At 37.1% G+C, this 15,235-nt stretch overlaps 1 protein-coding gene across 1 annotated transcript; it reads left to right on the top strand.

Annotated features, from left to right (window-relative positions):
• Positions 1-5,694: 5,694 nt before the first annotated feature.
• Positions 5,695-7,003, top strand: LOC148904402 (uncharacterized). Its single transcript, XM_089025380.1, has 2 exons — positions 5,695-6,337; positions 6,453-7,003. Exons 1-2 carry the CDS (start codon positions 5,695-5,697, stop codon positions 7,001-7,003), a joined length of 1,194 nt encoding a protein of 397 aa, XP_088881506.1.
• Positions 7,004-15,235: the final 8,232 nt, after the last annotated feature.

Below are 15,235 nucleotides of genomic sequence, written 5' to 3'. Positions count from 1 at the left end.
TAGGACCCACGGGAATCTTCAAAGACGTAACCATCTTAGCAAAGTCATTTGCGCCGCCTTTGTTGTCGTAAAATGGGTAATTAAGCGTCGTTGTTAGCAAGTTTACGGTTAAATTAGATTGCTGCTTATGTTCAACATGACCAGGTATCTCAGGCTTGGGACTTAGGTCCGCATTGCTGTACATTCTAGAGCCTTGGTAATAAATACCGTCGGGTCTGCGCTCGAACTTGCTGGGGTCTGCGTGTGGAAACATCTTCCTAAAGGCCCGCCAATTCCAGTAGTCTCGATTATTGTGATGTGGCTGCTCCTCGATGTCATTCCCAAAAGCGTCGTACATTAGTATATATAATGGATGTTATACCATCGGCACCTAAGATGTACCCAGATATTCCCTATACTACGCCTAACGAATTAAACGCGGAAAACTTTAGGCTCAATAAGGCGAACTTAATACTGGCTTACTTGGAAGGACAGACAAAACACTACGAAAAAGTTAGGAAGAAATACGTTAGAGCCCGAAGTACGCTACATAAGATTGCGATAACTTCAGGATCCATATCCGTAGTGTTGACGGGCTCCGGCGTTGCTACTTCGCTTATTGGACCCGGAGTAATTGTTGGGGTTCCTTTGGCCGGCGTTGGAGCAGCCTGTGGTATCATTTCGGCTGTTGCTACGGGTATTATGAAACGGCTGTCTAGCAAAATATCAAAACACGACACGACAATAGCTCTGTCTAGGGCAAAAGTAAATACTATTACCGACCTTGTCTCAAAGGCTTTGCGTGACAGAAAGATAGACGACGTAGAATTCTCGATTATTCTGGCTGAAGAGGAAAAGTATGAAAAGCTAAAGTCGGACATAAGAAACAAAAAAACAGTCGTAAAAGATCTTTCCGAGGAATCTCGCAAAAAGATCTACCAAGAAGCAAAAGAAGAGCTTCAAAGAAAACTCGCTCAGTAAATATTTGCTTTGAAAAAAGCGAGACAGGATTTTGTTTGCATATCTAACGAAAGTCTGGGTCATATGCAAATTAATTTCACAAATCTATTTCACAAATGTGAAACGTTTTCACAAATGTGAAAGAAAATTGTGAAGGTTTTGATTGGCCGAAAACATGTGACGTAATCGTCTTATGCCATAAGATTTATGCTGTCATAATACGCGTCAAGCATAAATTATAGCATCGTCTTATGCCATAAGATCCACTATCTTCTTGGAATCCATCCTAACAGGGGGTGGTTGGGGTCAATTTCATGGAATATTTCGTAAATTACGTCAGGGTAATAAGGAATATCCTTATCCAGCCTACAGAACATCCACTCAGCTCTTCTCATAGTATCTTCAGACACTTCTGGAATAGGGTCGCCGGTAATTTCAGACAAAAGGTAGGAAATACCTTTGTAATATTTCCCTAGCTTTAATTTTTTCAATGTCTTCCTTAAGCTTTGCGGGGTTGGGTCTCTTGAGTTAAGCGCTTCCATTACTTCGTTGTCTAAATATACCGGCCGAATCCCTAAAGTGTTTTATTCTCTTGTATGGGGTCTTCTTACGACCTCCGTTAGAGTAATATTGTTCCCTGGTGGCACAAGGTACGGCATTGCGAATGTTCTTACCGCACTCGTAACACTGTGCTGATGTGTCATCTTCTATTTGCATTTTTTTGCCACAACAAACAAACTTATTTGGCTTACTAGGCACAACACAACACAACTTGGGTTTCAAGCACTTTATACAAAATCCACTTACAAACTCTTTACATTCTTCGCACTCCATATATAGACTAACATATTTAACTACATAAACGCGGGATGAGGGTAATCACGGCACGAATCGAGGGGGTACTTTAGACGGGTAATCCTCCGGTGGTCAGTGTTTTAGAACCCCCATCCCCTATACCACTGAGAGTGTTTGGTTAGCAAAATGCTAATTAAAACTTTTTTTCTTAAAACTACTTCAATGACATAATAATTTGTTTAAGAACTCTCATTGGAATGTCTTTTTGTCAACACAGAAAACATATCAATTAAGGAATAAATTTTTGCATTACTACAACTTGACCAGAATGACGGAGGGTCGTTTTAGCTTTTTAAAAACGCTGAAGTCGAGAGTGTTAGAGAAACTACAGTTCCAGAGAACACTAAAAGGCACCGGCACTGCATGGAATACTAAAATTAAACATTTATTATTACAATCAGTTCTAAATAAGACGTGTGAAAAATCAATAAAGTGGTTGAATAAACGTTAACTTCTTGCTTTTTGTTTCAAAATGGCTTTGCGCATGCGTGAAGGCTGCCCTTGCACCGAGAAAATTAGCATTTGTGTAAAACATTAGATTGTAACAAGTTGGTAATTTTAGTCCATTATAACGCATGCGCAAAGTTTGTCCTAGCGTGTAGAATCCGACTCTAAGACCAATTTCTCTATCCCACATTGAATAAAGCCTGTTGCAGGGTGGTATACATCCTCATTAAAAATGCATCAGATTTCGAACCGGGTCATTTTGGACTCGGTGTCCCGATGATTACGTTACATGAGGGATATATGGATGAGGAATATTTAGTTTCTAAATTTCCTTCATGTCATTCATTAGGGAGGGATGTTAGTGATTAAACGTCCCTCCAAAAACAATGAATCTCGAGGTGATCATGGTATTACTGAAATATGGAAATATTTCAAGATGGATGAGCCTTGAAAACTGCTTAAAACGTTTACCAAAGAAACTACTGGCTTCTTCACCCGAGCGATTCAGATAAGTTCAAACTGGACGTTGTTAGCTCACTGAAATAACAAATTTACGCTAATTCTACCTGCAAACCTATCTTTATTTCATTTACTGAATTAGCCGCTGTTCACCACCCTTTAGTTTGTAGTTTTAGCTTTAGCATAATTAGTTTTTCTAGTTTTTTCTAGTCGTACAAAATCGGCGCTCAACTAGTGCCGTGTAGAGCCTTGATCGAAAGAGTTTCGCTTGTATGAAAGATTATAAAATAATTCAGATAGTACGCGTGCTGTGATTGGCCGAGAGCCGTGTTTGCATTTCCCTGTGCAAACACGGTTGTGACGGATTTGTGACGCGTGTCGACAACGAAGGGAAAATTTGAGTTTTGTTTGAAAGTTGTACTTGTACACAAATAGTCATAACTCCAGTAAAATTAGAAGAATATGGCTAATTTTCCAAGCTTAGACTTTGACTTTCCTGAGGAAGCATCTGAAATAGTAGAACCACCAGAAGCTAGAGCCTTCAACAAAAAAGAAAAAATCCAGATTTGCAAGCCTGAACTCGGAGAATTTCGACGAACTCTTTCGACAACACCGACGGAAATCAAGCTTGAATTTAGTGAGTTCTAGCTCTCAAAATAGTGTTTTCTTTTCGGCCTAGAATGACTAAAGCCATTGATTAAGCTTTGGAATTATTATTTTTTTCAAGATTTGCTCGTAAAAGCCTCTTTCTCAAGGGATAGGCTTCTCAGAGTTTGTAACATTATCTTAAAAGACAATTTCCTAATATTTGATGAAAGAGTATCCAAAACTTTCCACGGCGGAATAAAAGATTTGAAAACCAGCTCGAGAGTAATTCAGCACAAGTGCCATGAAATTGGCGAGATTCATTCGCGTTGTTTACAAAGCCTGTATAGATTGTATCTAAGCAAAATCATTGAATGTGTAAAGGAAAAACTAGATGCGTTTTATTTTAGGCCACAACGTAATGGCTCTTTTGGTTATGAAAAGAATTGGTATGAATAGCTTGAATAAGATATTGCCTGATAAATTATGTGCTAGAACAGGGTTGAAGAGAAAAACCTCGCATTGTTTGCGAATATCATGTGCTACTCGGCTTTTCCAAAATTATTCAGCAAATGAGAAACAAATCCGTGAACGCACAGGGCATGAATCCAATTCTTTATTTCGCTACGAGAAGGCGAGTGATGAACAGACAACTTGTTAGTAATGTCCTAGGAGCACCAAAGTCCACTATATCTAATAAAGGCTTCATAGAAAAGAAGGAAACGCAAAGTAGTGGGAAAGTGGAAGATCTTTTTCTCGAAGAATTTGTTAATTTTGACATATCAGATTGCTAAGAATGCTAGATATCCCTAGTGATGTCTTAGGACAATCTGGATCCTCGGTATTGAACGGGAACTTGTCAGAAATAAATGAGCAAATCAACAAGAACGACAATTCTTTATCTGATGAATTTGGAAATTTCGATTTACCAGATGAATTGTTAGGAATGCTAGATATTCCAGATTGTAGTTTGAATTCAAATTTCAGCGCACAAAGTAGCACGTCTACTTCAACTCCTACTATAATAAGACCAGTGTTTCAAATTTAAAACTTCCATCTATCCCTACACTTAGTATCAACTCATATCTGGCCAAGGTATATCTGGTGCCGCGCAGTTTGCAATACAAGTAGAGGAGTCGTGCTTCAAAATTATTGTATCGAGCCACCTTAAAACGCAGTATTTAAAACGCAGTATTTTAGGATAGAAAACATGCCTCTTGGGATCAGTAGAGTGCACGCACTAAAACCGTGAACATTAAATAGTACTAATTAGTACTATTTCATACAGAATCCTTTGTTTTCTATTGTTTAATTATCATTATTTAGTATTTGTAATGACAGATCTGTACAGGCTGGCATACAACTGGTTTATCGCATTTGTTCAACAAGAAAGGAGAATTGCTCGTAAATCTTAGAAAAAAAGGCCAAAGAAAACAAGCATTTACCTGCTAGAAAAAAAGAAAATAATTAACCTATAATTAACAATGGCGTACAGGCTGCTTTCTCGATGCTCCCGTTTTGTTCTGCTGGTTTTGCTTGTTTCCAGCTTATGGCGCCTACCAAATATTCGTGATTCTTTTCTAAGTTATAACAGTTTGTTCCTAGCACTAAAGTTGGACGGTAGAGTGTTTTCTGGACGAAATTGTGGCCTTCAAAGATCTTCACATGGTCCTTCATTGCCGCCATGTTTAAAAATGAAGTCTGGTCTATTCGTGTCTAAGATTGGGATGGTAGCTCTTTATCTGGTAATACTATCTGGAGATGTTAGTCTTAACCCTGGACCTCATGGTGTGCCTACTAACGACAATATTGTGTCTGACTCGTCGTTTCTATCCACAACATCTAGCAGCGATGATGATTCTCAGTGTGAAGGAATTAGTATAGACTCGCCTGCTGATTCTGACAGATCCTATCAATCTGATAATGATGTTGGCGATTTTCATACTTATTTCAACTTGGGACTTGGTAACAAAGGTCATCGTATTGGTAGCTGGAATATTAATGGCCTCACAATGTCCAAATTTGATCAAATAAGACTATTTATGTTGGACAGTGACAACCGCCCGCAGATCGATATTTTGTCAATCAATGAATCTGCCCTGAAGCCTTCGATTCCTGACTCGCTTTATGATATCCCTGGATTTACAATGCATCGTCGAGACCGCAAAGGAATTAAAAAGAAAGGCGGAGTTTTGGTGTATGTCAACGAGGAGGTGAAACACCGAAGAAGGACTGATCTCGAGGACTCGAATATTGAAGCAGTTTGGTTGGAAGGTTACCCATTTAAAAGAATATTGAATCTGCCTATTTACTTAACCTCGAGACAATAGCTATCGGAGACATTAACGTAAACTACCTGGCTTCCTCAACTTTTTTAAAAAACATCGTTTGGTTCGCGCACTTACTAGCATGAATTTTAAACAGCTTGTGACTCAGGTAACAAGGCCAATTAGTAAAACTTGCCTCGACCATGTTTTTACAAATCGTCCCGAGAGGATTCATTCTGTATGTGTCAGGAATTCAGGATTAGCGGATCATTTGCCCGTGTTCGCGGTTTGTTCATACAAAGGGAAATATGGCTCCCGTGCACGTGGTAATCCTTGCAGTATCACCTATCGTAACATGAATGGATTTAACGAGACACAGTTCTTAGCAACTCTAGAAGAGATCCCTTGGGACACTTCATTTATCTTTGACTCTGTAGATGATATTCTTTGCGCTTGGGAGGATTTATTCAACAAAGCACTTGACAGTCACTGTCCTTGGCGGGAAAAAAGAGTAGCGCGGGAGAAACAGGCTCCCTGGATGACGAATGAAGTTTTGAGACATCTCCAGAAGAGAGATTCGCTTCTTAAAACGGCCAGAGTCTCTGCGTTGCTGGATGACTGGGAAAACTACAAGTCTGCAAGAAACAAAGCTACTAACTTGATTAAGACCACAAAGTTCAAGTTCTACAACAACTGTTTTGAAAATAGCAAGGAAGATTCTAAGGGTATTTGGAAGACGATAAAATCACTATCTGGCACTAGTAATAAGTCTACAAAATCAGATGGTATGACTGCAGATGAGTTTAACTTTCATTTTTCCTCTATTGCTGATCGTTTAAGGAGCTTGTTACCCAGAATACCTTTTGACATTTCAATACTTGAACATTTCGTTCTTTCCAGATCCTGACGTCAAATTTTCCATCCCTCCATTAACCAAAAGATTTGTCGTTGATTGTTTTCGGAATCTAAATTCTAATAAAGCAACGGAAGTTGATAAATTCAGTGCACGAGTACTGAAGATTGCTGCACCAGTTATTGTTCCATCAGTTACAAAACTTATGAACTATTCACTTGGTTCTTCTGTTTTTCCAAAGCGCTGGAAAACCGCTAAAGTGACCCCATTGTTTAAGGCGGGAGATCGTGGAGATCCCAGTAATTATCGCCCGATCTCAGTTTTGCCAATCTTCTCCAAGATCGTGGAGAGACATGTGCATTACCATCTTTATGATTATCTAAATGACAACCACTTGCTATACGCTCGTCAGTCAGGCTTCCGCAGACAACATGGAACTGAGACTGCTCTCATCAAATTAGTTGATGAGTTGTTATTCAGTCTTGATAGAAATCGAGTGAGCGGATTAGTTCTAATCGACTACTGTAAAGCATTTGACATGGTAGACCACCAAATTCTATTGGAAAAGCTAAAGACATATGGAGTGTGTGAAAGATAAGCCCAATGGTTTCAGTCTTACCTTGGAGACAGACAGCAGTATGTATCTATTGGTTCCAATATCTCTGATCTTGCTAATGTTCCTCATGGGGTGCCTCAAGGAAGTATAATCGGTCCCTTGTTGTTTATTATGTTATAAACGACCTGCCGCTTCATATAAAGTCTGCAGATGTCAACATTGACCTATATGCGGATGACACAACTCTTTCCTAATCTGTCGATGTCTCGAACACTGGCAAGTTACAGGAAACCTTGAACTCCGCCTTGAGGGATGTAGAGGACTGGAGTAATTGCAATAAGCTGCCACTCAACGAGTTAAAGACCAAGACTTTGCTTGTGAATGGCAAACGCCTTCAGGATAAAGTACCCTCCAACTTACTATCTATAACCACATCCAGCGGGAAAAGGCTTGAGCAAATGAACACTGTCCGATTACTTGGCCTAGATGTCGATAGTCAGCTCTCCTTCTCAGATCATGTGAACAGAATGTGCAAGAAAATCTCACAAAGAATTGGAGTACTGAATAAGATAAAATCCTGCCTACCCATAAAACAACGATTGGCTTACTATAATGCTATGATAAAACCAGTGTTTAGTTATGCTAGCGTTGTTTGGCAAACATCATGTACTAAAGACTGTCTGTTAAGGATTCTGCGCCTACAGAAAAGAGCAGCAAGAGTCATACTTAATGCTGAGTCAAGAGCACCTTCAGTGCCGTTATTTAATAAATTGGAGTGGCTGCCTTTCTTCATAGATACTTATATATCAAAGTGTACATTATTATATAAGAGAACACAGCATACTGTACCTAAGTACCTGATAGAGGCTCTAAAACTGAACAGTTCTGTACATTCTAGGAACACTAGATTCTCAAGCTTAAATTTCATTACACCACGCTATGATAGGAAGACTGAAGGAGGAAGAACCTTCATAGTTCAACATTCAAAATGGAACAATTAAAGTGCGGACATTAAAAAACAAGCAACAGTTCAATTGTTTAAACGCGCTCTTCGCCGGAAATTTCTCGAAGAGCAGACTTTTTTGCCACATTTTTATCTATAGTTTCCTTTTTATTACTATTTTTTTCCCCTAATTTTCTTTTCATTTTATCCCATTTCGATTTTACCCTTTTACATTCATAATATAGATTCCTGTTTAATTTGGCTGTGAAGTTTGGCGGCGTCGTGTTCATGGGGCGGCGTTTCGACGTTGCTGAAGTATATTATTTACGTTCAGCTGCGTCGCTGCGTCGTACGCGTGAGCGTGGTGTCGCTGAGCTTCACAGTTAAATTTATATATAGTTCATTTTAATCTTGATGTAATGTTTTATTATACTATAGTCAATTTTTCTAATAAGTTCATGTTGATAGTTGTTATTACATACATTTTATATTTTTAAATTTGTAAATATTAGTAGTTTTATGTTGAGGGCCACAAGTTTATTAGTGTAGTACACTATTTAGTGCCACCCTCATTAAATAAAGTTGTTATTATTATTATTATTATTATTATTATTATTATTATTATTATTATTATTATTATTATTATTATAAGATTCAAGTACTGAAGAATTTGAAAAACGTTTTCAAAGTTCAGATCGTTAAATGGACATTTAACCTGTACAAACACTCAAGAAAACCAGCTTATGAACACTTTGAATGCCAACGGAGCCGAGAGACTGAAAAATATCTTGATCTTCAAAATTGGAAGAAAGCTAGAAGTGCAGTACTTGGAAAATTTGTTTTTTTTTAGTTGACCCTGAACTATTGTAATGTAGGTAGTATTTTGTAATCGTAGTCTCGGGCTATTGGAAAACAAATTACGGTAAAAAAATTACCGTAAATTAGCGTAAAATTGACGATGGTAGTTTCTAAAGTAAGATTAAGTTTCTTACAATAGATTTGTTCATTCTTGTTAAACTGTGAAAAATGTTTAAAATTATTTCTTGACTTCTCTAACGCCATCACTGTCAAGCAAAAAGCTTCTAGTTTAGCGAAATAAGGTCATCGTATAGTCGCAGCACAAATGAAAGAAACTTTACTCATCGAAATGCAGTACCAATCACTATGTGCTTCAAAACGACATATTTTCCTTTTTTAGAGGAAAGACAATTCTTGATAAAAATAAATGAATATTTAAATTTAAAATGTGAAAATGCTTGAAATTGAAAAGCCGAATTCCTGTGACGTAATTTCTATGTTTACTTTTGTATAGAAAACATGGTTTTGACGTCATATCTATGTTTCTATACTCTGATAAAAATCAGAGCGCGCGTTCGTGAAAATCTAGTATATAACATAATATGACTATTGATTATGAATAATGATTAAAGTTTTGATAATAGTTTTTGCATAATTTGAACTTTTTGTTCATCGTTTATGAGTCATTAATCTTTTGATATGTGTTACACAACAGGCTGTATTCGGCTGTATCATAGTTAATAGAACGTTTTCCAACAACCGGGGTTAAAAATTCTAATGAGTTTGCTAATATGCTAATGATCTACGTACCGTACTGCCAGCTAAATTATACCGAAATAATCTGCGTGAAGAGGTTTTAACCTTAAAATGCTAGTCTTATTGCACTTTCTGTGAACTTGTCATAATTTCTAGGAATGTAAACGAACTCAACGTTCTAAATTTATTAAAAACTCAACAAGTGTTACAAGACTTTATGTTTTTTATTCAGCATCAACGTTTGTATCTGAAAAAATGCAAACGAGTGGACTAACCTAGCATGGAAATTTGCTTTACACAGAAATACCTTTTTAGTTTGTTATAAATGTTCAAATAAGCGTACTCGACGTTCAGCAAGAAATGACGCAAGCTCCACACACTGGAAGAAGCCATCTAGGATGTCTCCATAACTGTGATATGGCTTTGTACACTTTTATTTCTTTAAATACATGCTCCACCTTGATTCGTCATCGTGACAGACACTTGTTAAAGCGCCTTGCCCGCCTTCTTTCTCTGGGGTTCAGCAAATGCATTTGATTTGCTCTTACGGCCGTCAGCAATGGTCCACCATCAGGATAAGCCTTGTCCGCTAGAAGTTTTGCTCCTAGTGGTAGGTCCAGAGGCTGTCCTGGTCCAATGCGGGCCATCAGCCTGTAAGATGTCGCATCGTGTGTACTACCAAGAAACCCGGCTTGAACATATCTCAAGTGTCCAAGGTTATCAATGATAAGTTGGGTGTTGAAACAGTGGTAGTGACGGTGCCCACTATAGAACGATCTCTGGGGCTCTGTTATGGGTCGGTATATCTCATGCGGGGTTGCGTCTATAGCGCCCACTGCGTTTGGGAATTCTGGCCAATTTCCCCTGATGTTGGCCCATTCATTTACATTTAACCAGCGAATTTGATTTTGGAAATACCTCCACATCTCTGGTATGACTCTGTATATAATTCGCACAACAGTTGATGGGTCTGTATCGAACCACAGAGCTAGACTTTCCACATGCAGATATTTGCATAGCCACATTAAAGCTAATAGAACTTGATTCGTGATGTTGAGTTGTGAGCGTCCTAGTCGTTGACGTGGTAATCCATCCCTTGTTAAACGGAATAGAGCTGGAGAAACATCTGCTACTAACTGCAGAAATGACTGTGGGGTTTCACCTGTATTTCTCCAAAACAACCATGGCTGTCTTTGTATTAGAGAGAACACATCCCTGCCACGGAAGCCTGTAAGAAGACGTCTATTTAACGGCACGTTTGGTATGTTTATCGGAGGCTGGGAAGCAAACAGGAGTATCAAAATTGCTAGTATTTGCAAAAGCAGGACACGTATATCCTGAATCTGCATCTCAAGTTCACAGTAGCTACCAGTCAAACTTCTATTTTTTGAATAATTAAAATCGAAGCGTGCAACTAACACCGTTTTTGTAATTAGTCCAGGCTGTTTAGAGTTTTGCACTTCGGAATTTTCTGAGCATTCAGTGCCCATCGAGTGACAATTGAGTTTAGCTAGTTTACTTGATTATTTCTGATGAACGTTTTGTCAAGATGTCACAAAAAGATTCTCCAATACCGGGAAATTCGCATGGGTTAGGTAAGTAAACCATTCTTAAAAAGCCCATTTCTGGACTTTTGCGACAAATTAATTTTATTATCGTTTTCAACTTATGGTTTGTAATTTTAATTGTGATAGGATCACTACCAAAGCGTGCTAATGTTGGTGAAAAGGAAATTGAATTTATTTCTAAATGCTACAACGAATGTAATAGCAAAGAGTGGCCTGAAATCCTACAGTACTGCAAAAAAAAAGAATCCTAGAGGCACAACTCCCTCATCATGTTGTGGCACTCTATCTGGAGAGCCCACTGGCAAGTCGACTGATAACCAGAATGAAGAACATTTTAAAGAAAATGTTGGCTTCCCCGACTGAACCAATAGACTCCATGAAGTATGCAGAGAAGAAAACGCCTTCCCAGAGAAGACAAGCAGTGAAGGACAAATTAGAGGGAGAGTATGTTGCGTCATCATCATGCGAGAGCGAGTTTGATGAAAAAGATGACTGCTTTGCCGGTACGAACAAGGTATCTAAAAAGAGGAAGGTTGACAATGCAGCAGAAACCCAAGCTGCACATAAGAAAATGTGCGAAAAGGCTTTGGAAACGATGAGTAAAGTAGATGCCGTTTTAGGCAAGGTGGACAAATATCTAGATAAGAATAACCAAGCTATTAAAAAATGGATTCAAATCTTCAGTCTCGACTGTTATAGCGAGCTGGTATATCGTCACTTCTACTCAAAGATTTGTAATTTATAAACGTTGCTGTTGAATAAAACTTCTATAAAAATCTTGTAACAATTTTAGTGAGTTTTTAGAGAAGTAAACTCGTTGCTGCTGGCCTATCTCCGACTTCTCAGAAGTTACATATATGAAACTTCTGAAAAGCCGGAGAAAGGCCAGCACCAGCAACAGCAAGTTTACTTCTCTTAAAACCAAATATATAGCGTTAATAGTTTTGTAAGAACGTTTTAGAATGGCAAGCGTTTTAATGCTGAGTTCGTTTACATTCCTGGAAATTATGACAAGTTCACAGAAAGTGCAATAAGACTAGCATTTTAAGGTTAAAACTTCTTCACGCAGATTATTTCGGTATAATTTAGCTGGCAGTACGGTACGTAGATCATTAGCATATTAGCAAACTCATTAGAATTTTTAACCCCGGTTGTTGGAAAACGTCCTAATAGAGGGGAATTGTTAGTAAACCTATTGTTATCAGGTCTTTGTTCGCCTTTGATGTTGGACCGGTCTTGACCGTGCACAATGTTTGATTTATGCTCATCCGAAATTGCAAAATAAGTTACCATAATCTTTGTCTATGGGATTGTTGTAAGGAATATTCAAATAACTCTTATAAATCTTTAATTAAGCATTTTGAACTAGCAGCCAAAAGAAAGATTTTGGTCTGTTCACTCAGCCATTGCCAATAATGGTAAAACAATGGTAAAACAAAGGATTGTGCACGGTCGCGCATGAAAAAAGTGAACAAAGACCTATGACAATAGAGTTTCCTAACCATTCCCCTCTATTAACTATGGTTGCATACTCTCGACTAGATGCTTCTTCTCAAAAAGATTTCGAATCAAATCAATTATCCGTAGTTGGTTCAAATTTGAGATGATTTTGGGACTGATTGGCTAAGTAAAACTCAGAGTAACTATAAACAAAAAAAAAAAAAAAAAAAAAACGTTGGTTTTTGGTATCTAGTACTAGTTGACTATTCTTTCACTGGCAAATTAAAATCATTCTAATAAAACAATTATTGGATTAATGACGTAATTTGGCACTCTTTTGAGCTAAAATCTTATTGAAATTTGAAGGAAATTAATTAATGCTTAAGCCTACAGCCCTCGAGAAGTACGTATGAGCAGAGTTAATTCTATTAACTCTGGTATGAGGCTTTACTTTACTCTACTTTACTTTACTTTACTTTATACGAATACAAAATCCTGTCCGACAGATTGTTAAAATAAGAAAATATATATCACAGACAGATTTTGATACAGATGTAGTTACTAGCAAAAAGCTAGCCTTTCACGGTTGCAAGTATTTTGTTCAAATCACCGCCCTTGTGTTGAATTATTCATGTAATGTACTGCTGTTTTCTCTGCTGTTAGTTTTACACCATTGTTATCTCGGCTAGTTTTACCATGGCGGCTTCAGTGGACTCTCACTGACTCCTATAAGGTAAAAAAGATATGTTGTAAATTGTCAAGTATATTTTGTGTTATCATATAATTATCCATAAAATACCTTTATTACACATTTAAGCTCGATATCCGTGAAATAAAGCCGTGAATAAAAACCATATCAGTGAAGTGATACGATATCACTTCACGGTAAACTATAACTGTAACTTGACTACGATAGTAGTCAAGAGTGACGAGATCAATCTCTATTTAGTGTTTATTTCTATCAAATTCAAGATGAATTTTGTGCTTCTTACATTTTTAATTAAGCTTTAATATCTTGAATGATATTGATATTGATCGCTCGAGGACTCGCTCGTTCGCGATATGATACGGAAAAACTCGTGAATAAAAACGATATCAAGTTCTTAACATGTGATAATCTCTATATATTTCTCCTTCTCGAAAAACTGATATTTTCACATGTGAAAATAACATGTTATTTTCACATATGAAAATATCGTTACCATGTGTAATTAAGCTATTAGTTTATGAATAAAAACTTTTTATAACATGATAAAATGCTTGTTAAGCCTTAATAAGCTTTGTATCAGTGATTTTATATATAAAATAAATATATAATAAACAGAATATTACATGGGCGCTTGGGGATACGAAATTTATCTTCTCGTGTTGTAGTTAAAAATCTCTTACTCGTTCGCTACGCTCACTCGTGAGAGATCTTTTCAACACTCGATAAATTTCGTATCTTCGCGTGCCCATGTAATATCCTCTATATAATTAATTGGCAATGTTTCAAGATTATTTTATTTTCACGTTAAATTCTATCATTATCTAAAGCTATATATCAAATAGTAGTTTATTCAGGACTGAAATAATCAGTAACATGCAATAAAGTTGCAAGAGTGAAAGCAAAACCTAACACGCAGCAAAAAATAGGAATAAATAAGCACCACGAAAGGAAGTTTAGAGGTTAGCCCTACGTAAAAAACTCCCTAAATGCAAATATACAAACGAAACAAAAGCATTTGTGTGATATTAATAAATACTCTGATCAAATCTAAATCTAAATCACTAATTCTAGAGAAAAAAGATATATGTCTATAGTACTTATTATTTACTATGATATATAGTAATATATATATATATTTGACCTACCCCAATTGCTTATACAAGCGAGCCCGACTGATTTGAGCCAACATGTTAGCCAACATATTTCTAGGGTCAAATGCTGTAACCGTTTTTTCTAATTTTCAACTTAACGATATTCGGAGGTGACTTTTTATGTTCAAATAAATATTGAGTCAACTTTGATTTGAAAACAAACAATTGCCTACATAAATATCACGCCAGCATTTCTATTGTCCTAAAAATGTTGGTATCGTTTGACACGATACACCCAACATTCAGCCAACAACGTGCCAACAAATGGTGACCAGATGTTGGGTCTATAATGTTGGGTCAAATCATTGCTCTCATAGGCACAACAATGACGATTCCGAAAGGATTTTCACGTCAAAATGTCTCCTCGATTAGCAAAGCACTTTTAAAATTGTGCCAAGCTAGAAGAAGATAAGAAACTTTGATAAAGTTAATAAATTATTATTGAATAATTGTAAAATGATGGCCATCCACTATTAATAAATCCTACAGTTAAGTTACATATAAACACAACAAAAGTTTTGTTAAGAACGTTTTTTTTCGAAGCAATGTGCATGCTGTCGCGGGGGGCAACACAAGTCACTCGCCAGTATTATGCTTTCATTATGAAACGCTTTAGACGTTGCCCCTGAAAAATTGCGCATTTCGCCGATAATTTTGTGACAAAAGTTCTGTCGCGCTAACATTATCAAGCAAACAGACTGTACCACGTAACACTAACTGAAATAGAGACAGATTTTACTTGGCACATTTAAGAGCGGCTACGGTATATAATAAGTGACTAACAGACAAAGAAAAACAGAAGAAAAACAATGCAATTAGTAATTAGTAATATTTGAAAACAATCTTTCTTTCATCGTTTATGTATCTTCAAATATTTACTATTTCTGGTTTAAATTCCATGCCAGAGAC

This window comes from Actinia tenebrosa, unplaced genomic scaffold (assembly GCF_029948245.1).
Source record: "Actinia tenebrosa isolate PJP-AT-01 unplaced genomic scaffold, QUT_ActTen_1.0 utg1515__unscaffolded, whole genome shotgun sequence".
Classification (NCBI taxonomy): domain Eukaryota; kingdom Metazoa; phylum Cnidaria; class Anthozoa; order Actiniaria; family Actiniidae; genus Actinia; species Actinia tenebrosa.
This window is presented reverse-complemented; position numbering and strand designations above follow the sequence as displayed.

Excerpts from the sequence above, each read along its gene's own strand:
- LOC148904402 (XM_089025380.1), top strand. The coding sequence starts at position 5,695 with ATGAATTTTAAACAGCTTGTGACTCAGGTAACAAGGCCAATTAGTAAA. Across the intron at positions 6,338-6,452 it reads TAAGTCTACAAAATCAGATG|ATCCTGACGTCAAATTTTCC; the intron begins GTATGACTGCAG and ends CGTTCTTTCCAG.